The sequence below is a fragment of the Photinus pyralis genome, unplaced genomic scaffold (genome assembly GCF_008802855.1).
Source record: "Photinus pyralis isolate 1611_PpyrPB1 unplaced genomic scaffold, Ppyr1.3 Ppyr1.4_LG3a, whole genome shotgun sequence".
Classification (NCBI taxonomy): Eukaryota; Metazoa; Arthropoda; class Insecta; order Coleoptera; family Lampyridae; genus Photinus; species Photinus pyralis.
Genome location: NW_022170509.1, coordinates 21,838,602 through 21,862,593, shown reverse-complemented (window position 1 = coordinate 21,862,593; position 23,992 = coordinate 21,838,602). Strand labels below are relative to the sequence as shown.

The window sequence follows — 23,992 nt, the reverse complement described above, 5'->3', positions numbered from 1 at the left end:
TTGTGACCAGGCTACTTTTTTACCAATCACGTGGATTTTGTAAAAAAAAATAAGGCGCTACCAATAGAAAATAACACAACCGTATTCACACTGTCACTATAGAGTCACTGTAATCGAAAGCTACTTTGCGCGACCAAATTAACCCTATACCAACAATCTTAACTACAACGAATCTACAGAAATACGGATGGCGTAAGGAGTATTGAAATTTACCAGAAAAAATGTTGATTGTTAACTGAAGCAAAAAAAACCGCCACAAATATAGGATGGCGCATAATAGACGATTGAAAGGCACTTCACTGTTCAAAACAAGGTGATGAAACTTAGAACATTCCTACAAAGTGTAGTCGACAAGGAAATTTGTCGATTTTGTTATAATTTTTTTCAGATGTCATTTGAACAGATACAAAAAATTAAAAACACTTTCTCATTTCCACTATTTGAGCTCTACAACTAAGACAGCCTTAAGAGATTTTCAATACAACGTTTTGTTTTGGAGAAACATCATCAACTATATTTTTTTATTTTTTTATTTTTTTTTACATAGTGTATTAGGTAGCACTTTTTTTATTACGAATACACACAATAAAAAAAGCTGTGGTTTCAACACGATGGTGCACCCGCTCTCCAATAGGGCAAGAATACCTATCGAACAAATTTCCTGGAAAATGGAAAATTTGTATATGCACATTGAAACATTTGCCAAATTGATTACCATGCTCCACGTGTATAAAACACGTGATTTTCTGTCGTCAAGTTCGCAAATCTTATCCCAACAAACTCTTAGACCTGAAGACCATGCATAATTGCATAAGTGATCGACGAGCTTTATGAGATTTATAATACTACGTCGCCATAGCCACTCCGCCACCCCTTCTTGTACTTCTACCAGCTCTAATTGTATTTTTCAATTGGTTATCAGTAGCCACATTCAATTTATTTCTACTATATCGTCGATGGTGATCAGATTAGTTAATACTACCATTGAATAAGATTCAGTGCTAGTACTCTGAATGAGAATACATGCGACAAATATACACATTACGATTGAAACACATGGCTGTCCTTTTGAACTTCGGAAGGAAGCTCTCGTTTCTCGTAACGCGTCCATATTCCGCAAATTTATGAGCTGTCGAACTTTAGCAATTGATTTAGTAATATTCTGCGTAACTCACTTCAAATGGTTGTTTATTACCAACCGTTTCTCTACTGTATTATACCTGCAAGTATACGCTCTATTCTTACTTACAGCTATTGTAAGAATAATTACCATAGAAATTATCATTGAGACAATGGCATCCCTACTCCCATCTAAAATGCGATTGTAGAACCCGTCCTGCAAACAATCTTTTATAATGCGAATAGTGACAATGATATAGATACATTCAAAGTATTTTCTGTTGTTTTACTTTGAAAGAGTAATTTTCGTTGAAATAAATGATATAAATCTACAATGATGGATATGGTAAAAGCAAATTCCATTATAAAAGATCATACATGCATGAATTTCACCTCAAATTTATTAAAGAATTCAACATTTTGTTTGTACAGCTTGAAACTACTGAAGTATGACTAACAGCTCTTTCTGACTATAAAGTTCCATAATGTTCAAAGACTCACCAGTGACGTTATTGAGGACGTACTTTTTGTAATGTAATGAACATAGTTATTGCGTTAGAGTGTTTTTAATTCTCTTTAATGTTCAGATTTTTTCTGAATATTACCATTAAAGCTTGCGTGAGTTTCTTCTATTTTTAACCTACAATTGGCTTAGGCCTGCTACTGCAGTAGCTCATTATTTAATAATCAGTGGTGTCATCCTAAAACAATACGCTGCTTTTAGGGCATTAAGATAAAAAATATAAAGGGCACATTTAGGCAAACCGTTAATAATACCGTATTTTTAACAAGCATGGTATACGCTTCTAGAAAAAAAGGGCGCGGTATACGCCGTATACTCTCGTCTATCCCGGAGGACACCACGGTTATAAATTATAACCGTGGCGAAATTGCGTTTTAAATATCGATATTCGATACTCTATTGAAATCGATATAATATCGAATATCGATATATGGAATATCGTTCGTCAATATCGCCATGGAAATATCGAATTGCATAATAAATATCGGGTACCGATATACGTTTTGCCGCATTTTCATTTTTGCAGTTATTCTTTACATAAGAATGAAACAAGTTAAAAAAAATATTACAAAAATTGCGTCTGTGGTCAAATCAAACCCTTGCTTTGCTTTACCCAAGTGTTTAACGCCTGTGATGTGGGGTGTCTAATTAAGTTATAATATTATAACTATTAAGCAGATAAACAAGGACAATACACTGCTATATTGTGTCGATATCGTGGATGGTTAAATTAGTTAATTAGACACCCCAATTGGTAGAAATGTATAAAAATGACCTTTTGCAATACTTATAGCAATATTATGACACGAGTGAAGGAGCGCCGCGGATACTACAATAGGTGTCATTGAAAAATGTAAATACACTGTTTCCACATGCAGATTACATCTTGTGTACCTATATCACGGTTTAAACATCCCCCACAAAATCTTTATACAGATTTATACTATATATGCACTAACCACATTCCCTAGGTATGTTCCGTATTTATAGACCGGGAGGAAGCGTACATAGTAACTAAACCATAAGCGACAAAAAATTCGACAATACAGGCTGAAAGTACGTTGAAAACTAATAATAAAATCACTCGTCTGCCAGTCGTAAGTGGCAGCATTAACTTGGGGCGGCGCTGAATAGGTGACTTCTTTAGGTGATCAACTAAATTACCAAACTATAAGGTCACGGAAAAGATTTGTATCAAGAAATCCCATTTTTTACATAGTTTTCAAATATGCTATGGAAAAATTATACATACAAAATTCCTCTTTTTGTCACTACTTTAAAATATATCCTGGCAGACGATATTAAGTGTAGCTTTAATAGTGGCAGACGTCTTAGAAGTTAAAAAATTTAGGTATAGTAAATCCCAGCGAGTGCGAGCGTGTGAGAGATAAGCGCGCGAGAGCACAACGAACAGAGATAGCTATAGATTTACGCACCGCTTGGAGTTACCAAACGAATTAAATTAGGGAAAATAATAAATTGTTTATTTCGCGATAAGATTGTCGGTATTCTTGAATTCTTCTCAGACTGAGAAACAGAAAACTAGAAGAGAAAAGAAGATAGATCATCAGCTCGTTCTAAACTATCCTCTGACTCCTGCAGTTCCGTTGTCTCTATGCAACATTGATGAATCGATGATTAAAATCGACAAGTTGGTTTTGCTGAAACTTTTTCGGAAGTATGATTTCTTCAAGTGCTCCTAGTCCATCGCCAGTTGTAGATGTTGTTTTAATCGATGGATTATTTTTTTGCATCTTTTAAAAGATCTCCGGTAAACCTTTGAGCGATTTTCTGAACACATCCTCGGCAAGATTTGTGCTGTGTCAGCGAGAGAAGTACATCTTACTTTTGACAGATAGTTACCCCTTCCATGAAGGACGCAGAACATGATCGTTGGGATCAAAATAAGGAAGGAATACAATCCTACTCAATTTTTGTTTCCATTCAGAAGCAGCCTGCAAATTTCATAAAACCACCTCGCAATGATAGCTCAAAGCCTCTCTTATAGATTACTTATACCGTTCATAGGCAAAAAAGACCTGTTGTGCTTTACTTGGAAGGAAAGTTGTGTTTGCCACATATGAAGATAAGTGCTATAAATTTGTGACAAGGGAACATGATGTGGTAAAAACTGAATTGTGCTGCAGCCACTAAGAGGCAGATTCTCGAATAATTTACCATCTTGGTAAACTACCAACAAGTAGCGAAGTCATTATTAGCACTTCCGATATGGATATTGCTGTTATTGCTTTGGGAAATGTAAAATTGATGCTACCATTAAGGTATAGATGGAAGTAGGTCTCTTTTCCAATAACACGCAGAAATTCATAAATCTTCGAGAGATGTTCGTGAATTTTGGTGTTGATGTGTGTAACGTGCAGAGTAACGCGTTACCGGGTTCCCACGCATTTACCGGATGTATGACAATTGTGTATGGTCCTCATGGTTTAGTTCATCGCAATTTGGGCGAATGCCCTCGAAAAATGCCTGAGTTTCTACAATCCGTTTGATTGAAGTGGATGGAACTATGTGAATCAGAAGTTTAGAATCAAATGGTTTGAAAGATCTCAGTAGTCAGTATCCTATAGCTATCTCTGTTGGTTATGCTCTCGCGCGCTTATCTCTCACACGCTCGCACTCGCTAGGATTTACTATACCTAAATTTTTTAACTTCTAAGACGTCTGCCACTATTTTAAAGCTACACTTAATATCGTCTGCCAGGATATATTTTAAAGTAGTGACAAAAAGAGGAATTTTGTTATGTATAATTTTTATACGGTCCTCATGGTTTAGTTCATGGGTGTTTATCCCTACATTGGAGGGCGTCTTTCGCTACCAACGCTGCACTTGAAATCGTCTGCCATAGCATATTTGAAAACTATGGAAAAAATGGGATTTCTTGACACAAATCTTTTCCGTGACCCTTATAGTTTGGTAATTTAGTTGATCACCTAAAGAAGTCACCTATTCAGCGCCGCCCCAAGTTAATGCTGCCACTTACGACTGGCAGACGAGTGATTTTATTATCAGTTTTCAACGTACTTTCAGCCTGTATTGTCGAATTGTTTGTCGCTTATGGTTTAGTTACTATGTACGCTGCCTCCCGGTCTATTACGGCAATGACAAAAAAACACGGAAGAATACTAACCATAAATGTGTGGCATTACGCCCAGTTTAAAGGTTGCATTGAAAATGAAAGGCAGATTTATACGTACCTAACTTCTACTCGTAAATAGCACCATATATGAATAATATAGAGAGGCATCAAGCTAGTAGTTGGGTCAGTTATTATTTTTCATGGGAATTCATGAGACATTTTTCATGCCAAAACTACTATCCCGTCACGTAAGTCTAAAAAAGAGCTATAAGTCCGCCATTAATTTTATGAAGGTGGTTACAGTTGGACGAACCCTTGCATTTATCAGCATCAATCTTCGTGTAACTTTGTCGCATACTAAGTGTCTATGATCCTTCGTGAAAGAGTGAGCGATGTTGTGCAATTACGCTAATGCCGTTTCATTTCATGTTCGTTTACTTCCTAAATCATCTTGTCGCAAGTTACAAAAATACAACTTTCGATGTGAATTTAGTCAATATCCATGGTAGACTAACAAAAAGACTCCATATAACGTTACCGTTAGTCTTTGAACATTATTGAACTTTTAGCTATAACGTGTTAGTCACTCTACAGTAGATTCAAGCTGTACAAACAACATTTTCAGGTAAATTTATGCATGTGTGATCTTTTATCATGAAAATAAATTTTGTATGGGAATGTTCGGAAACTTATACGAAATGCTTCTGCGATATGTATAAAATTTTTCGAAACGAAATACAATAACGGAGTAGTTTCGATGTTAATACCGAATTATTGTCATTCTTCACATTAGGCAAGACAGTACCGATGTAACAATGTTAAGTAGAATTTGGCAATAAACAACGATTTGCGCTTTGGAAAATGCCGAGATACGCATAAAATATGAACCTCATAGATCAATTTGTTCAACTTGTGATAAATTTTCTTTTCAAAGTTAGAAAAGAGAGCCATGTATTGCATGAACGGATGTTCAAATTCAATACTTGTTCTGGTCGATCGCCTATATGTGGCATATAGGCTCATTTAACATTATAAGAATTATTACACGACAGCTGTCAATCTTCTGATTTTTAACCTGCTGTATACTTTCCGTATATCTCTGCGCTTTTGCAAATTAAAATCAGTTTTTTCAGTATTATATAGAACGTAGAGACGTACTGAATTTTCGAGAAACACTGTGACAATAGGTTTAGATTAAATTTGATCATAAAATTCCTCCGATAATATATCATCTGGGGAGCGATTTTCTTGAAATTGTTTAAGTTAGGGAGGTTTCAAGTCCGTGTTTCTTCACGTTTTTTAGAGCCAATTCTGCTCTACGGTTTTTAAGTTATCTACCCTCTCTTGAACCAAGTTTTGAACCACGGTCGATCCATAGTATGTAGTGCGTAGTGTGAAGTTCTCCAAAATCAACGAAACGGCAATTTCTGGAAGGGAAACCTGGTTTTCAATCATCACGAAGGAATAGTAACTGCTCCAAAATTAAAACTTTCTTAATTAATTTCTCGGTTCACCGATGTCATAAAATCTGAGACCAGGCTCAAATATCAAGATAACTAAGCGCACTTTTAATGACACATTCGCTACCGGTAATTATACTTGCCTAATTGACCAGGTTAAAATGTCTAAATTCAGAAGTTCAGTAATTCCCATTGTTTCTGGGAATTTTCGGGTCATTGTAAGGTCGCGATATCTTCGTACGTTGCGGCATCCATTGCCGTTGTATACTGATTTTCACGGAACTAAAACCATACAATAATAATTCACCTTAACTAACTTTCAAATTACGAGCCGTTTCGAATGCTACAAAAATAATTTTAATATGTCTACGGGAACAGCTACAAAACTTGTCAATTATGTACAGTATCTTTTATTTTACTATCAGCAACGGCTGAAATCGTCACAACAAATTAAGCAATTAATTCTACACTCGATATGGAAGATAAGTAAACAGATCCAGAAGTTACGGTTTCTAGTAATGAAGGACCCGGTTGGGCGCATTTAGGTACGGTGTGTTCATTATGTCCGGTGTATTTCATGGCGCAAATCGGACTCTCCCCTTCCCTTTATGCTTTGCATGTTTCCATGTTTTCTAGTAAGTTTCAAAACCCAAGAAAGGATCAAGTTTCTGGAAGTGAAATGCCTGGATTCCTGGGACAGTTAGAATAAATTGAGCGCTTTGAAGCCTCTTTTCAGTATAGAATGTTTGCAGTGCTCAGAGTCTAAAATTTCACCTGTCTTCCCCGGGGTTTCTGTTATTCGGAGCTGTACAGCGTTTGGAGTACATAGTCTGAAGGTATTATGATGTTTATAGTACCTAATTCGAGTACCTGCGTTCAGAATACAGTCGTATCTTCTCAATTCCCGAAACGATAGCCAAACATTCCTTTTAGGTAACGTAATAATTATCTCCGGAATAGTTAAGGTTCGACTGGCATCACTCGGTCTTCTCCATCAATCTGTTGGGTTGGAGGAATCGGTTTGTAATACGCAGGGTCGGGACATGCCCGAATCGGTGCGTTAGTTAGACTTTCCTTGAGAGTTTGGAAAGCTCGATTTTTGATCTTCGCTCCAACTCCATTTTGGTTTTTTTTCAGAGTTTGGCCAATGGGGCTACGATGTTGGTAAAATTCGGAACGAAGGAGCTGGATCGGTGTGGACACCACCATCACTAACAAAGTGTCCCAAACATTTCAGAGACGGATGGCAAAATTGACATTTTTTGTTGTTAATTTTCAGACTGGCCCAACGGAGACGGCGGAAAACTTCTTTCAAATTTTATCAGCGCTCGGTGAACGTTTTCCTCAACACGATAATGTCGTCCAGGTACGCGATTGCTCGTAACTTGTTTTTGGCTCTATAACCCGGTCCAAAAGAACGTAGAGGATGCGGAATGTAAGCCAAAGGGCATGATTTTAAATTGAAAAAGTCCTCTACCGGGGATTGTAAAAGGGGAGATGGGTAGACTAGTTTTGGTTAGGGGTATCTGCCCACAACATGCTTCAAATCGATGCTGAAAATGTAGCGGGCTTGACAAAGGGGGTCAAGAATCCCATTTATAAGCGGTAACGGATAAGCATCTTTAATTGTAACTTCCGGACACCAATACAACAATGGGTGAATGGACTTTCAGACGGCTCTACGATGTTTTTTGGCCAGCATACGATCCTCTTCTTCGTTGTTCTAAAGCTGGAATTCGGGGATTTTGTGGACTTTGTTCCTTTTAATATTTTGATTATGAAGATAATAAAGTAGAGACGTATGTCGGTAGATTTGATTAAATCTGATTAAAATTAAATTTGCAAACGAATATAACGTCAAACAGTAGTATATACACACAAGTTTGAGGAAATCCCTGGTGGTTGCCATAATTGATAAATTGAGAATATACATAAACTGTAAACACAGTAACCAAATATATACTGGGTAAAACACACACACCGTCTGACCTTAGGGACCCTTGTAGCAAATCTACGTACCCTACGTACGTTTGGGAACAAGAAGCAGATAATATTTGTCTAATTACATAAGCTACTTCTTAATAAGCGAGCATGGAGAAGTTTTAAAATTTCTAAACGCGACAGCTTCGTATAATTTTAAATCTCTCTTGGGGATGTTGAATATGAAATGGAATCTTTAGTAACAGAAACGGCAATATTGTCATAAATGGGAAATTCTTCACAATTGGTTTCTAGGAAGCATTCTTAATGGGGAGAACACAAGGAGCTTGGATCACATACTCTACAATTTGCTACCTCAGTAAATATCAAGGCTTAAAGCTTGGAACAAAAAAAAATGTACTTAGTTTATCTTAGTCTATCCAAGGCATTCATTTCTTTGTAAACGGTAAAGTTTAGGTGAAATGTATACTTAGAAAATTGCTCTTTTATATTTACGAAGTGCCCCAGTTACATGCAAGTCTACTAGCTATAACGTGTGTATCTTCATGGGGCATAACTCCAGTAAAACGACGAGAACTAATACATTTTTACAAGGGGCACTCGCGTAGAGGAATATTAAACCGAACCGTCACGGGATGATTTACACTGCTTTAACTTTAAACAAGAAGGGCGAACGCCATCTATTCACGCCGTAAGTGCAGCAAAGCATAGATTCCAGACAGCCAAAATTAGCCTATAAATTTGCAAATCATGGCCGGCGGTTTACTTCGAAACGTTCTAGCAGCATATTGAAGCAGAGTAGTAAATGTCAGGATATACATAAACAGCGACAAACCTCTGATAAATTATCTTCGAAGTTTCGACAACGACTAACCATTTCCTTGAGCTCCCTTACGTTATTATGAATGTGGTGAAGTAAAACATACTGTTGTGACTTCTGTTTCGCTAACGTAATAAAGACACTCTACTTACTTAATTCACTTAAGGTTAGGTATAACCTAACTTTCTATTTTATAATTTTTTTTTTCTCACTTTTTTCAGGAAATACCAGACCGTTTACTGAGTATTGATAATTTTTACATGCTTATCATTTTGATTATTATTGGAGCACAAGCGCTACTTTCTTTTCGTTAGTTGTTTGGTGTAATTTGCCGCTTCCATGTTAGTAGCATTTGAACATGAAAATAAGAATAAATTGCACAGGCACAGTATACTATTTAATCTGCATACTGGTCAAACATTCTGTTTAAATTTAAGAAAAAAAAATCATGTGCTTATAAGCTTATTTAAAAAATTTCAATTTTCTAAATAAACACAATCTGGTGCTTTTGTTACACATTTTACATCCAATTACATTTTCAATTAACATTTTAAGCTTCCTCAAAGTGAATTTTAAGTTTATACTTGCCGTATTCTTTTTGCCCATTAGATTATATAAACGGTTTTGTTCACTTTCGTCGCCATCCCTATCTATCAAGTCAAAATTTATCTATAAATACATCTTTGACTTGCAATTGTTGCATTTCATGATTTATTCGACTGTCCTAAAACAAGATTTTTTTATTTATCTTCATTCATTTGTAACTCTTTAATGACATTTACCGGGTTTGGAAATCTCACTCGTAGTAAATGACTTTTAATCCCTACGGCACTGGTAAAATGTTTACTGTAACAATTTTTTCATGTAATGAAATAATTAATACCACGGCTAGCTCAGTTTTAGTGACTCTTACCTTGCTGAAAGTTGGTTCTTTATCTCGACTTTTAATCTGAAAATGAAAACCTGATGCTCTGGTTTGATCACTTTCAAATAAATGTTCATGTAAATTGATTTGTTTGCAAAACAAAACAAACGATTTTTTTTATTTGATTAAATCAATTATGTGTCTATCCTATTTTGTATTTTTTATTATGTACAAAAAATATAACGCAACGTTTATTCCACATGACCACGTAAATAATAATTCCAATACAATAAATGCATCAGGTATGCTATGTTACATAATGCGTTTTATTTAGAGAAAGGTTTTTCCAGTTTAAAATAGATATTAAAAAATTAGTGCACCTCCATTCTGGTTTCCAATCGTATAGACCTAGAGATGATGCCTACCAGACCCACAACCAAAAAACCATTTTAAGTCATTGATATACAAGGTCGCTATTAAAGATGGACCCAAAGCTCTCATGCTCAAACCGTTTGAGATATAGACATGAAAATTAGAACGCTTTTATTTGAAATTACTTCTTACTATCCTAATAATAAATGGTGTTAAATGACAAAATAATGAAAAAAAACTCCGTCAAATGGTCCATATCTCACAAAATTAAGATTTATTTCGCGCGTAATACTATACAAGAATCATATGTACTGTGTTTCTGTCAATTAATTGCATTTTTGTTACTTTCTGATGTTCTGTTAATTTAAAGGTAGGTATCTAAATTTAAATTACAGTTAATTAGCCAGGCAAGCGAATGGCAAGGTTTTTCTAAACACATGTTTGAGGTAGTAATAAGCTTTCTAATGACGAATCAGATGACCTATGTTACCATTAAAAAAAATTCAAGATGGCAGCCGCACTCAAAAACCATGTGTCAAAAAAATGTTTACTTCAAAATATGTAAAATGATTTCAAATGGAAGCGTTCTAATTTTTATGTCTGTATCTCAAACGGTTTGAGCGTGAAAGTTTTGGTCCCATCTTTAATAGCAACCATGTATACCTCTTGCTCTAAATTTTGATATCTTTATTTCAAACACAAGGAAGACGTCAGGAGTGAAAGTAGAAATTTGCCCCCTAATATATTCAACACGAGTACATTCGTTTTAACGAGATCGTTTTGTCAAAAGCCACTTTCATTACAATCAGAAAGAGTACCAGAGAGAGAAAGAGAATCTAACGCACCAATCATATGATCCTCTAATCATCAACTTAGTTGAAAATTGTACAACAAATGACCAGTCAGCTGTTTTGTAACAGCGATAATCCAATTATCGCCACTACTGATGCCCTATATATTTATTGTTTGTTATTTTATTGTTTATTTGTTCTTCTGGTAGTCCTCCTCCTTTCTATATCTTGTTTATTACTTTCATTAGCTTCTCTTTTATACTGTTTGTGGCGAACATGCATGCTTCATTTCGTATGTTGTCCCTCCCTGCCGATTTCACTTTCTTCAGTCTCTTTAATTGCTGCTTTTGTTTTGATATCTCGTCTGACTCTCTTCCATCTTCCTTTAGCACACCCTCTTTCTCCTGATTTCCTTGTAGTATCATCATAAAGGGCTGCTTCGAGTCTTCTGCTTTGTTTTTCTTCCACTTGTATATTTCCCTTTCCATCTATTCATAATCTTCTTTCTACTTCACATTCTTTATGTTTCTTCATCTTTTCGTTGTGTACCTTTTATCGTTTTCTCGACCCCTTCTCATCTATTTCTTTCTTTCGTGCTTTCTCTCTTCTGTACAACTCTATATCCCACCACACCTTTCTTTTATCTCACCCCTCCCTCTCATTTGCCTGTTTCCACGTTGTATCTTTTTAATACTCTCCCATAATTTACCACTCCCTCTCTGTGTTCTCTCCTATTTCTTTTGGTCCTCTAGTCTCCTTCTATAAGGGAGACTGCGGTAAAATGTTTGTGTATATTGAATCTGTCATTTGTTTGTTTAGTTTTTTGACAGGAATGATAGCCTTCACGTATGAATGTTGTTTTTCCAACCTGAATAAGGCGCTATTTTGTCACGCTTTGCGTACGTAATTCAGATAATTAGATGGGCTTGCTCAATACAATCGGACACCTTTGCGTGGCCTAGTAAATTGCACTGCTGGTTGAAAGTGAATGTCGAAAGGTGCATGATGATTTGAATCCAGAACCACTGGGCTTTAGATTTCTCGAACTTTAGTAGTTTTGTTTATTTAAGGATTAATTGACCAACGTTCCGCACTATGGAAAATTACCCTTATAACCCTTTAACATGTAGTACATGTAGGCACGAATTAATTGTCTTTAAAGTTTTTTTACCAGTTGCCGTTTAATGTCAAATTTATTTACATCCCGTATTTACAAGAGAGAGGTACAGTATTGATTAACAGAATCGTTTTTAATCGTCTAATTGCTACGTGTATGGACACAATGAACGTTCTGCACCTTGGACCACAACACTTTCGTGATAACAATTTATTTAAACGCGATCCAATAATGCACTAACTCGCAAACGTTCACGTTCGTATTATGAAAGTAACGTATTCGCACCGTAGTTACTTTTTTTTATTTTTCAAAAATACGGCTTCGATTCGAACCTTTAATTGAAAATGCGATTTAAATTCCGCGCTCGTTACATAGCCTCGAAGATTTGGCAAGGAATTTCTCTTTCCCACCCGATCTTCACTTGTGGTACACGCCGAATCCTACACCCGATAAGGGCCCAACGCAAAACTGACTGGCTATGTTTTTTTATGTATAACGCTCTCTCCTAGGCTCTCTCATGTTTCGTTAGGACTGTTTTTAGAACCGGCAACACCGGCAATTTTGCAACTGAAAGTGAAGCCACTCATTTAAATGTAACAATAATATCGCAACATATTAAATTCCCAATGTGTAAAGACTTGCAATAAGGCTTTAAAAATAACCTACTTCTTATAATGCATACAGTGAAGAAGCTGAAGCGCAAAACCAATCTATCTTTTACATATAAAGACGCATAATAATTGCTAAACTTATTGACGAATTACTCATATCTTTTATATTGACATTTTACATGATAGATAGAAGTCGAACCTGTAAATCACTGCCACAGCCAACGATCAATAACCATTTCTTTTACATATTCATCAAGTAATACCCACTCCGTTATTTTTTATTTGATAAAATAGGAAATTTACGCATAATATGCTTAAAATTCCTCGCATATCGTAGAAATTCAGTGTATAATGATAACAAATTTAATTAATATCGTAACTATCTATTATTGTCCTGTTTTATTCGAACTTGCTTACCTGCAAAAAGTAAAACAATTAATAAACATAGGCTAGTGAAGTCAGTTTGTCGGTTCTATGCGGAAATATTTTATCATTAATACATGTTGAAACATACAAATGAATTTTGACTTCTCTATTAACTCTTCGAGCACCCATGAGATTAGATAAAAATTCTCAATTCGAGAGACTCGGTGGTCTCGACTTCCTAGAATTCAAAACAATTTTACACAAATTTTGGTCAGCACCTGGAATAAATCTTGGGCACCAAAAGAAAAAGTCTGACATGAAACCTCTATCCGTGTCGCACAAAGGATTACAGTGAACACACAATTAATTGGTTGACAATAATTAAACATAAAACAATCTTACATTACTTACAGTTTTCTCTCTCTAATAATCCAAATAATCTGGTCGTAGAAGGTTTAGAAGGTATATTAAAAGATTACGTAAAGTTTTGTGTGCTAGTCGTCGCGTACCGAAATTGGATATATGGATAGGACCCTGGATAGGACAGAACACTTTTCTGAAACCAATGTGTGAGTCATCCCTTTTATAATTATGCGGCGGAAAACCAAGACTTTCCGGCTCTCTGAAAGTAGTATGTAATAGGTAATAAACAATGCCATATTAAAAGTTCCGCCTTTATAAAAGGGCTGGAAAAACGTCAGTTCTATGTTCTTAGGCGGAGGTTAGCAAAACAAACAGCGAATGGAAAACGGTAAGAATTTGCACCGAAAGCATGTTATCTATCAAGGGACTAAAGGGTATGCTTTAATTACGAGAGATTCGTTTCGTGCAACAGCCGCCCGAGGGATTAAGACGAACTTCAATCCTGTGGTCTATAGGTTATTTACTAAATAATTTTGATTGTAGGATCAAGATGTCTTATATGAAGTGACTTTATAAATAAATTCATTTTCAAAAACGTGTTTATTCTTTTAGAGATCATTTGTTTTCCCTCCGGCCGCAAAACAAAGCTCGAGAACGCCTGGCGTATAAAAATTCATATATGGTCAATAATTTTCTACAGGGTGAACCACCTAACTCTGTCGTAAGTAAGTAAGGAAAGCAGTGCTCGGGATCTTCTGGGTGATACCATTTGGTACGTGTTACTAGAATCCAGCGAAACCCTTACTCGGAACTGTTATCCCACTACTCATAAAATTTTGCAGTTTGTGGCAAAACCATTAATTTTAGGCGAAAAAACCGGAAAAACTGTTTTTTTTTCCTTTTATATTTTTACTGTTTGGGAAGAAAAAGTCGTCGAGACCTGAAATTTGAAGAAAAATAGCATAACATAACAGAGAGTTTGACAGACAATTTGTTTGGGACTGTAAAGTTAAGCCTTTTCCGAGATATTAACAATTTTCTAAAAGACCACCTCTTTTGGGGATGCAAAACCTATTTTTCTTCATTTTCATGGCACAGAGCTGCGCGGGGTAGCAAAATGTTCGTAAAGAGAGAGAGTTTCGGAAAAATGTGAATCGATACATGCATCGGAATGTACAAATGGTGAAACCTTCAATTTACTCTCACCCACAACGTTTGTTGGATTTAAGCAGTTACATTTCGCGTTCACCGGACTGTTAAATGTGCGAAATAATTGTCTACTTTTCACAAGCGCTGTACATAATGGATTCCAGCAAGCTTTTCATTGTTTAGATGACTCTAAATAATGTGTACAACATTACATGCAGAAGTGTAATCTTCTGCTGGAATCAGTTATCGACACCATGTATGATCTCTAAATACCGATAAAATAATAATTATTTACGAATAAAAATCAACCCCAACTGTATCAAGAATATTTAATTAAACAAAGTTTGTAAACGAAAATGGTTATAGTTCATACACATTTAAAGCCTTCATGACACGTCTCTTTAAGCTCCAGTGGCTAATTCCCACATAATCCAGGGAGAAATTTATGAGAGTTTCCAACTCTGACTATGCGTTGCGTCGGATTATTTCTGCAGTGAGTAATTTCATATTGTCCGACCATAGATGCATCTTTTCATAACTTTCATGATGCAATTCATAACGGAATGGCTAAAGCAAATTGCTGCCGTGTGCCTGTAAAAAATAACACTCGTTTCTTCTATATTTACCCATTCAGGAAAACGCACATTTCATCACAAATAATCTTGTTCCTTTTCTATACGTTAAAACTTATTTGTAAACTACATTCGTATCACTTGAAATTTCATAGGCAATGACTAAATTTGAAGTGGAGCGAGGGAGAAATACCGGCTTCCAGGTGCCTCGAGCATTTTATCAACCTTATGTTATATAACTAAACCGACAAAATGGAGCATAGCCACCCTCTGCACACATTCCCGTTTGTCTTAGTCCTATAATTAATTCTTCGTACATTTCGCGGTTTTGTTATCAAACACATTTCAGATATTAAAGTTGGGTATTATCGAAGTCAGTTGACAGCGTCCTTTTGTAGCTCAACTCAAATGAAAAAGGAAACTAGTAGAGCGGACTTGTGAAGTGTATAGGGCTAATTTGAAACTAATTGGAGCTGCTACATTGACGAAAAAAAAAGCAAGCTCGCCACTCAGACGGAAAGAAATTTATAACGGAGAATTCAGATACTTCAATCCCAAGTGCTATGAATCAAACAGTAATCTACAATTGCAATTTGCTCTGAAGTGTTCCGCCGACTTCCTTACTTTAGATAAATCACGAACTTTCTATTCATATTACCCGTTATAAATCACACACAAAATAAATTTACGGTTCCATATTTTACGCTCGTGAAGCTTTTCTAAATTAAAATCCTGTTCTTGATTGTAAAAAAAGAACGTGCTAATAACATTATTACATTTGTAAATGAGACGTAGGCGAATTGCAAAGCGAAATTTATGTGTTATTTTTGTGATTCGAATTGAAACGTATAAAAAAAACTAGTTAATCACTGAAATTGAATTTTACGTTCAAAATTGATTGTGTTCGTTTGTATTACTGCAACGCGGCAGTCTTAAATATATTTGTCAGCTGTAGCACAGATTTTGTACTGTAGTATACAAGGTATGCTTTCTCCAACGGTATATGCGGGAGTATATCAGTTTCAAACAATCACTTTAGACAGATTTAAATATTTTTCCTATTGAGAAAAACATTAATCTTAATTTGTTACTTTGAGTAAACGCAACAAAATTGCCTTTAGATCCTTGTTTTGGTCCTGATAAGCTACATAAAATAATTGACAGGGTAGAACATAAACAATAATTGCTACGGGGGTTCCTTCTGGACTTGAAGATTACCATCGGTTCCGCCCGGCAAGGCAAACCGTCTTCTTCTCAGGCTGCGTAACAAATAAAAATAAATGCTCCGGCTAACTCAAATCGGTGGGCTTTTAACTCTTTTCTACTGCGTAACAACCTTAACCTGCCGCCTACCAGTCTCCTGCCTCAACTCCTACTCCTCTCTTTCCTTCCCCTCGTTCTTCGTTAAAGACATACCAAGTAGATAATATATTTTGAATGATATGATAGATACAAACAAATTACAGGGATCTAGCAGTTCTTCTCTCCTCCTTGTAAAAAATGTAGCTTAACAATGACAACTAAATTAAATAAAAAATCCTATCAAGTGAGACTAATTTACTCAAGGGGTGGCCATCCTCTACAGTTTGAAAATTTTAACAACAGGTAATCGTTTTTTACTCCAGCGTGAGCTGGGACTTATTTAAATAAACACAAAATTTATCCTACTCTTTGGTAATCGTTCATTGGACTTTAATAAACAAGAAAATCAAAAGTTTTGATATAGCTTGATTACCAAAAAGTGGGATTTACAGAACGTTACAAATTTAATTAGACTAACCTTTACAATATTTGTACAGCCGATCTTGTGAACTGCTCTTTCCTCTGGTACAGGGTGGGTGTGGTGAAACCTGACACTTAGGTCTCCGTGACTCCCTAGGGGGTTGCTTGAAGTTAACACACGGAAACAAAATCCACGGTGCCTATCTTTCCTCGGAACGAAAACAAAGTGTAGTGTTTAAAAAGGAATCTTAGTCCAGGAAATCCTTCGCGTGGCGAGTGGGAGACGCCTAGTTCCCAAAGTTTCTACACAGCAGGTGTATTTAATTTAACACAATGACTATTTCTTTCCACCGGCTCTTAGAGTTTATTGACTTTAACTCGCCTGCTGGAGACGGATTTTTGAGTTAGCGGTACGACAGAACACAAATTTTTTATGGTCACGATCCGACGGTAAACCGCGATTTATTCTTGGGTGGTTCGACTACTTATTTCACCAGCTCTTCTTGGGGCAAATATCTCTCCAAAGCGCAGCGCTCCTTCGACAAATGTCCGTACGGCACTAGTAGGAAATTCCACCTGGGACGGATCCCGAAATTCTGCGCCTTGAGGAATAGGGCAGCACTTTGAATTATATATCCTCGAGAAATCACAACGTATCCTAACGCGATTCACTGCATCCAAAGTAAACTGGTGTGAAGCTCAAAAGGTTCGCCTAAATATCACTTGATCGGAACCGGGGTTTTCGTCGCCGAAAATTCAACGCGAAAAGAAAATAACACTTCTAAACGGGGTGCAAAAAGCACGCAACTGGGAGCAACCGAAATAAAGCGGTGGCTCAAAACGCTAAGTGTTCCAAAACGATCGCTCAAGGTACGTGTTGACCCCTTGACATACTAAACGCGAGTCTTCTCTAAACGATCCCCTTCTTCAGAATTCAAATGAAAAAACCACACCCAAATTACCATAACACAAAAATGGCTCCCGCTAGAAATTCTCCCATTGGTTTAGATAACGAAGACTTAACCCACTCTAGCTTCGTCGTCAACCTCCACAAACTGCTGAGTAAGCGAATCTCACGGTTTTCTGCTGACGAAATGAAGACCCCTGATCCCTTGATGGCTGGGTGCTATATCCGCTCCTATTCTCGGTCTAGACGGCGCCTGCACCTGCACTATCATGACAAGAAATTTCGAAATAAAACCACTCGTTACATAATGTGGTCACAATCGAGGGGGATTTAACAAATTAACGATCTCAAAGTATTACAAATAGGAAACTGTAATATATAGATTTGAAAAAATGTTTAGCAAAAAGGGAATCAACTGGTAATCGGGAAAATTATGAAAACCAAAACAGGCTTCCGCAAAAAACAACAGAGCTACAATGGTTTAATGACTATGCAAACAAATAGAGTAATCACAATTCGCTTGTATCGAAAATCAATTTGTAATCAAACGATATATCAAGCAGTTGTCGCAAATATTACTCATTGAACTACGGGTTGGAACCTTTTGGAGCTCAAAAATGGCGCTTTTCTACCTTATCTGTAACAGATAAAAACACAAACAACAAAACCAGAGGGAATACGAGAGGGAATATCGCTGCAGTATGCAAATGCCAATTTTCCCCTTGTATACTTAGTGTTTTAACAGTCAGCAAAAGCACTAATTAATCCTCTTCAAATTTTTTACCGGCTGCCGTTATCCATAATCTTATTAGTACTGCGTACCTATAAGCAAGAGTCGTGCCCAAATATAGTTAATAATTGGTTTTTATTGTAACTAGCGACTCCAAGTATAAATACAATGAACGTTCTATTCTTTTGACCCCAATTCTTTCGTGGTGCGCGATCACGCTTGATCAAATGATGCAACCACAACGAAAATATTCGCTCGCGTATTAAGAATGCAACACATTGGCACTATATACACGGTTGAAAATCCAACCGGACGATTCCTCTACGCAACGGAGCATAAATACGCCACTTTATTCGTAAAAGCAACTCGCAAAGAATTTAAAAGCACACACGACAACAAATTCGTCGAAATGGCGGCACAGTTTTCCCTTGTAATTTGGCAATTAACTTAAATCGTTGCAAATTCTAACAGCTTCATCATAATACATTTGGGACTGTTTTGTTCGTTCATAGAAATAAATCAATTTATATAACGCATAAAAATGTTCATTCTTACAATACTCGGAACAAAAATCAAATATATAATGATAGATTACGATTAAAAGCGTCTCAATGTTTCATGTATTTTATGTTTATGTTTTATACGATTTTCGGAGGAGTGTAAGCATTTCTTCAATGTATTAACACAATAAATTACTATTACTATTTTCGCAATAAAAATCTCAGGTACTATTACACGGCTGTTTAAATCCATACCTCGATTATAAGAATTCGTCTTGAAAATAAATGTTACGTGATCTAAAATCCTCCACAAGACTTACATAGGTTCACCTTAAAGGTTCGGCGAAGAATCTCTTCGACCCAATTTTTCCTAATGCACTCGCTGAGTCAAAACACCATTTTCCTACAATATTAATGGCTAAAATTTCGCAACATATAATTTTCTATCAACTAGACTTCCGGACCTACGCGAACTGGAATCCCAAAGATGTATAACCATCCATATTAGCTTATTCCCGGAAAATATACACTTGCGTAATTCTTTCAAGGGAACATTTTTTAAACCAATCGTGTGAATTTGGATGTTCATGAAAAGTCAACAGCCACTTACGAATAGTTTCCAATTGGCCCCATACTATCCAACATATTGGCTTCATAGTGAGTTGACAGTGTTCCCCTGACTCATTTGAAGTTTATCTTCAGTTTTGTCTAAAACCTGGATTGCTTTTTCTTCTCACTATTACTGTTAGTGCGTGTATCTGGTCTTTTGCTTGTTTTGATGATTTTTCGTGTAAGGCCTGCTCATTAAGGTGTTTCTCACCAAACTCCAAAACAAACAAAATCAAGCATACCTACTGGATAACGTTGCATTTGGCATCCCTATTGGTTCTAAACAAAACTAACTCTTATGCTTTATAATTTGAGTTATTCGCATGTACTTTTAAGTTTCATGAACTCATTTCGCGTTATTCTTATTTATTCTAAGTTCAGTTTCTATTTATTTTGCTACGTTGTCATATCAGCAATCGGATTACAGCTGTTGCAGCTGTTGAGTTGTTCCGGTTGCTGGTCGTTGTTGATTCCCTTGCAGCGCGGACGGCAACTTTGAGGTAACGCTAGCCACCAAGGCCACCATCTACCACCAGGGTCTAGTTGAGTGGAAACCGCCCGCAATATACAAGTCTTCCTGCGAGATTGACGTTGAGTATTTTCCGTTTGATGACCAAACCTGCTTTCTGAAATTTGGTAGTTGGACTTATGACGGATTTAAGGTAAGAGCATGCTGATTTTGCCATGCTTGACAGTTTTCACAAGGGAGCATTGAGGCTCGAAATGCGAAAACTGTCAACGATTCTATTTTAGTGTTAAACCCTATCGAAATTATGTCCTGTACATAGTAGTACGTCACTTCGCTCCTACTGAAGTGGGAGAGAATGGCCACTGAGGTGCGAGGTGGCGAATCTGCATTTTCGGGTCCCCGAGGACGGCAGGACTTATCGGCGCGCTTGCACTGTCAATGTCTTTTCTTACAGCGCCGATGGAAACTATGAGGTAACACTCATGACGAAGGCCACAGTCTACTTCAATGGGCTGGTGGTTTGGCAGCCGCCAGCCGTTTATAAGTCCTCATGTGCTATAGACGTAGAATTCTTTCCGTACGACGTCCAAACATGCGTTTTGAAGTTAGGAAGTTGGACTTATGATGGGTTCAAGGTTCGCGTGGTGTTTTGTTGAGTGATATTTGTTTAGACTCGCTCCCTGTACATACCGACTGTTTACACTTGGGAAAGGTATAAAATTACAATCGCTGACACATTCATTGTCATACAAATAGGAAAACTTTCAAACTAATCGTGGTGCTGCTTGCATGCTGATTTCCTAACGTGTTTTTTATCAATTTAGGTATCTATAATAGGTCCTGCGAGCATATAACATGTGTAGACTGCTTTCGTGTCCTATATGTACCACAAGTGCTTAAGCTTAGTGCACGCATGCTAATTATATTGATTTGCAACAACAGTTGTAGTATATGCTATGAGATAGTAACCCTTACGAAGAGTCACATCGCAAAATAAACTTGAATCGCCGAAAAATAAATACCACACTTTTACATGGACTATTACAAGATTATTTCGTTCCGATTTTATGTATTTACTTTTACTAAAGGGATCGTACTTTTGAAACTTCGCCGCATATTTTTTTCTAAAGTATACAGTTTATTCACGGTAAGAGCAAGGTATGTCTTTAGAACGTGTAAATACTTATCTTTAAAACAAGTTTTAAGTACTTTTCTTGCAAAACTCCTTTAATTTTTATTAAATTCTGTCTGTATAATGCTTGAAAAAGAAACAAATGGTATTCTTAATCCTTAACAACCGGACCCTTCACAAGTATACGCAATTAGTATTACAAAGTATTTACGCATTTTACCTTTTTACTTTTTTAACAATTTATGAAAAAAATTAGACTCACTTTTAACGAGTAAATAAATGTCATATTTTTTATAAAAGTACCTCTATTATAGCAAAGGAATTGCGAATGATAAAATACTGAAATGGATCTACTATTGTCATTAGTAATTACTATTTACTTCGGTTTGTTTTCCCTTTCGCTTTGGTACACGATATAATAGCTTTGGTAGACCTCTTACAAGTTTCTTAAGTTCATTTATAGCCGACAGGTGGTGACACTATTTTAAAAACAATAGAAATATTTGTTCCCATTTTCCTTTTTCTAAGAAATAGCATCTTTGACGCAAAGAAGTGCCATTTGTTCCAAAATCTCAAATTTTTTTAATAATTTGAAGTCGCAAAAACGGTGAGTCGTAATCGCGAGCAAGTTCAATGTTTTGTCCAGGGTTTTGTCTTACTATTTACTATTTCATAAAGAGCAGAGATTACGGTAACTGCTTTTATAACACAGTGAATAGAGGGGGGGTTACCTTACAAACTGTCTCTAGTTCTAAATTTTTGATATGTTGTCTAGGATGGTTACTGAGTATTTAAAAGGCAAAATGTACATTGTACAATTCCTTTCACTCCTCACCCACCGTCATATTGAAAAAAATGCATTTTAGCTACCTACAAAAGAGTTCTGGACAACTTTATAATTTACGTTTTTAAATTTTGTTTCTAGCACTAATAGTTACCGAGATATATCTACACTTTTTTTTAAAGAAAAAAATCGAATTTGCCAAAAATTTGTCAAACTTCCAATCTTAGGACGCTGTAATCCAGTTATGGCCTATTCTATAAAAACATGTATCAGGAATGAAATTTGGGAACTAATTAATTACCTACAAAATGCATGTATATTTTTTTACCAATCCTACGGGTAAACATAAAAGTTAAATAAAACAACATTGCTTTTTTTGGCTATTGTAACTAGACTTGGATCTAAAAAATGGTACCCGAACGAGACACTGTGATAGTGTTTGTGGACCTCAATGATATCAGAAGCAGAGATGTCAGATAATAATATACTGCTATGTACAATGGCAAACGATCACTAAAACCACCCAGAAGCACCTGTGCAGCTAGCTCAATTAAGTGCAGATAAAACCTTTAAAAGAGATAATTATAATTTTTCTGGGTATAACATTTAACAAGAAACCTCTTTTCTATGTAGGAGTTTAAGCTCAATTAAGCACAAAACTAACCACTAGCAAATTTATCATAAAACAATCTAATAAGTTGAAAGAAAAACAGGCCAAAGGAAACAAATACCACGCAACAACGATCGATAGAACAAATTAATTAAGAGAAATCTTGATTTCCATAAAGTGTTAGTAATCTAAAATCCCTCCGGTCGTACCTGCCATTTTCAACAACCAGACGCACTAACACAAAACATCAGGTGCTACTGCTTTACACCTCACTTCTCGACTCCAATTATAGCACTCGAGTCTCGACACTAGTTGTAATTAATTACTGATGCAAAGTTGGCTCCTTGATGGAGAAAAAAAAACTCCCACTAATGGGTCTTTGAAAACCTTATAGGAAGGCTTTCTATTTCCATAAACGTTCGAAAGAACAAAACACTTTGACTACAATTCTTCGTAATATTCACTTGTTTAATTCGATTTAAACACTCACTTTAAACGACGTATTAGAGAAATCCCTTCGCACAACCAACTTTCTTCTGCAAAATTTTACAATTAAACAAGACTGATTGTCTTTTCAAGTACCTACGCTCAAATACGGCAACGTTTCACATCCACCAAACCAAAAAATCCTTAATCAAAGAGCAACGATTAACGTCTACGTCTGATATTTAAAACAATTTCCCTTTCCCGTTCCACTTCAAACTGCGTTCTCAGTGTTTTGTTGCCTTCGTAAACACGTCCTTATGTCAGATCAGAGATGAAATTATACCAGTCCTACGCAATTATTTCCAGATGTTTAAATCTAGTCTTTTAATACGTAAAAAAATTGAACACATAAATAAAATACAAGGGAATTATTTAAACAAAATTAACAATGATAATTCTAAAACAAAAATTCAAGATCGGAATTGCGTTTAATCCCAATATACAACCAACTTTTAAAGTAAACAATAATGTAAATGCACATACAGGGTGACTCATCGCTATTTAGGTGCTGAAGCCAAACAAAACGTCCGCTTAACGATGAAAGCAGCTAAAAAGGGCAAAAAAGACCATCTACAAATCTCAGCGGAGAAAACAGTTCATAGAACATGCCAAAAAATATTGCAATGCAGATATGATAGCCGCCCATATAAAACGTTAAGTAGCCGGATAGATCAAATGTTTATGTTATAGAGATGTTAAATTGACTTTTTAACAGGTTGGAATGAGCTAAGTCGCTGTTTAACCGGTAGGGCAGATAAAGTGAAACAGATGATTGTGCATTCTAATGACATCTGCTATTCTTACATCAAATGGGACGCGGAGCACGATACAAAAGAAATTCAGAACATATGACAATGGTGTCTATAGAAACGACCG

At 36.1% G+C, this 23,992-nt stretch overlaps 1 protein-coding gene across 1 annotated transcript in view; it reads left to right on the top strand.

The window, feature by feature from the left end:
* Positions 1-20,714, top strand: part of LOC116166264 (acetylcholine receptor subunit alpha-like) — a 54,575-nt gene extending 33,861 nt beyond the window's left edge. Inside the window, exons 3-4 of the mRNA XM_031481137.1 lie at positions 20,117-20,297; positions 20,559-20,714. Of these exons, the coding sequence (XP_031336997.1) occupies positions 20,117-20,297; positions 20,559-20,576 (199 nt within the window). The 3' untranslated portion in view covers positions 20,577-20,714. The remainder of the gene's footprint in view (positions 1-20,116; positions 20,298-20,558) is intronic.
* Positions 20,715-23,992: the final 3,278 nt, after the last annotated feature.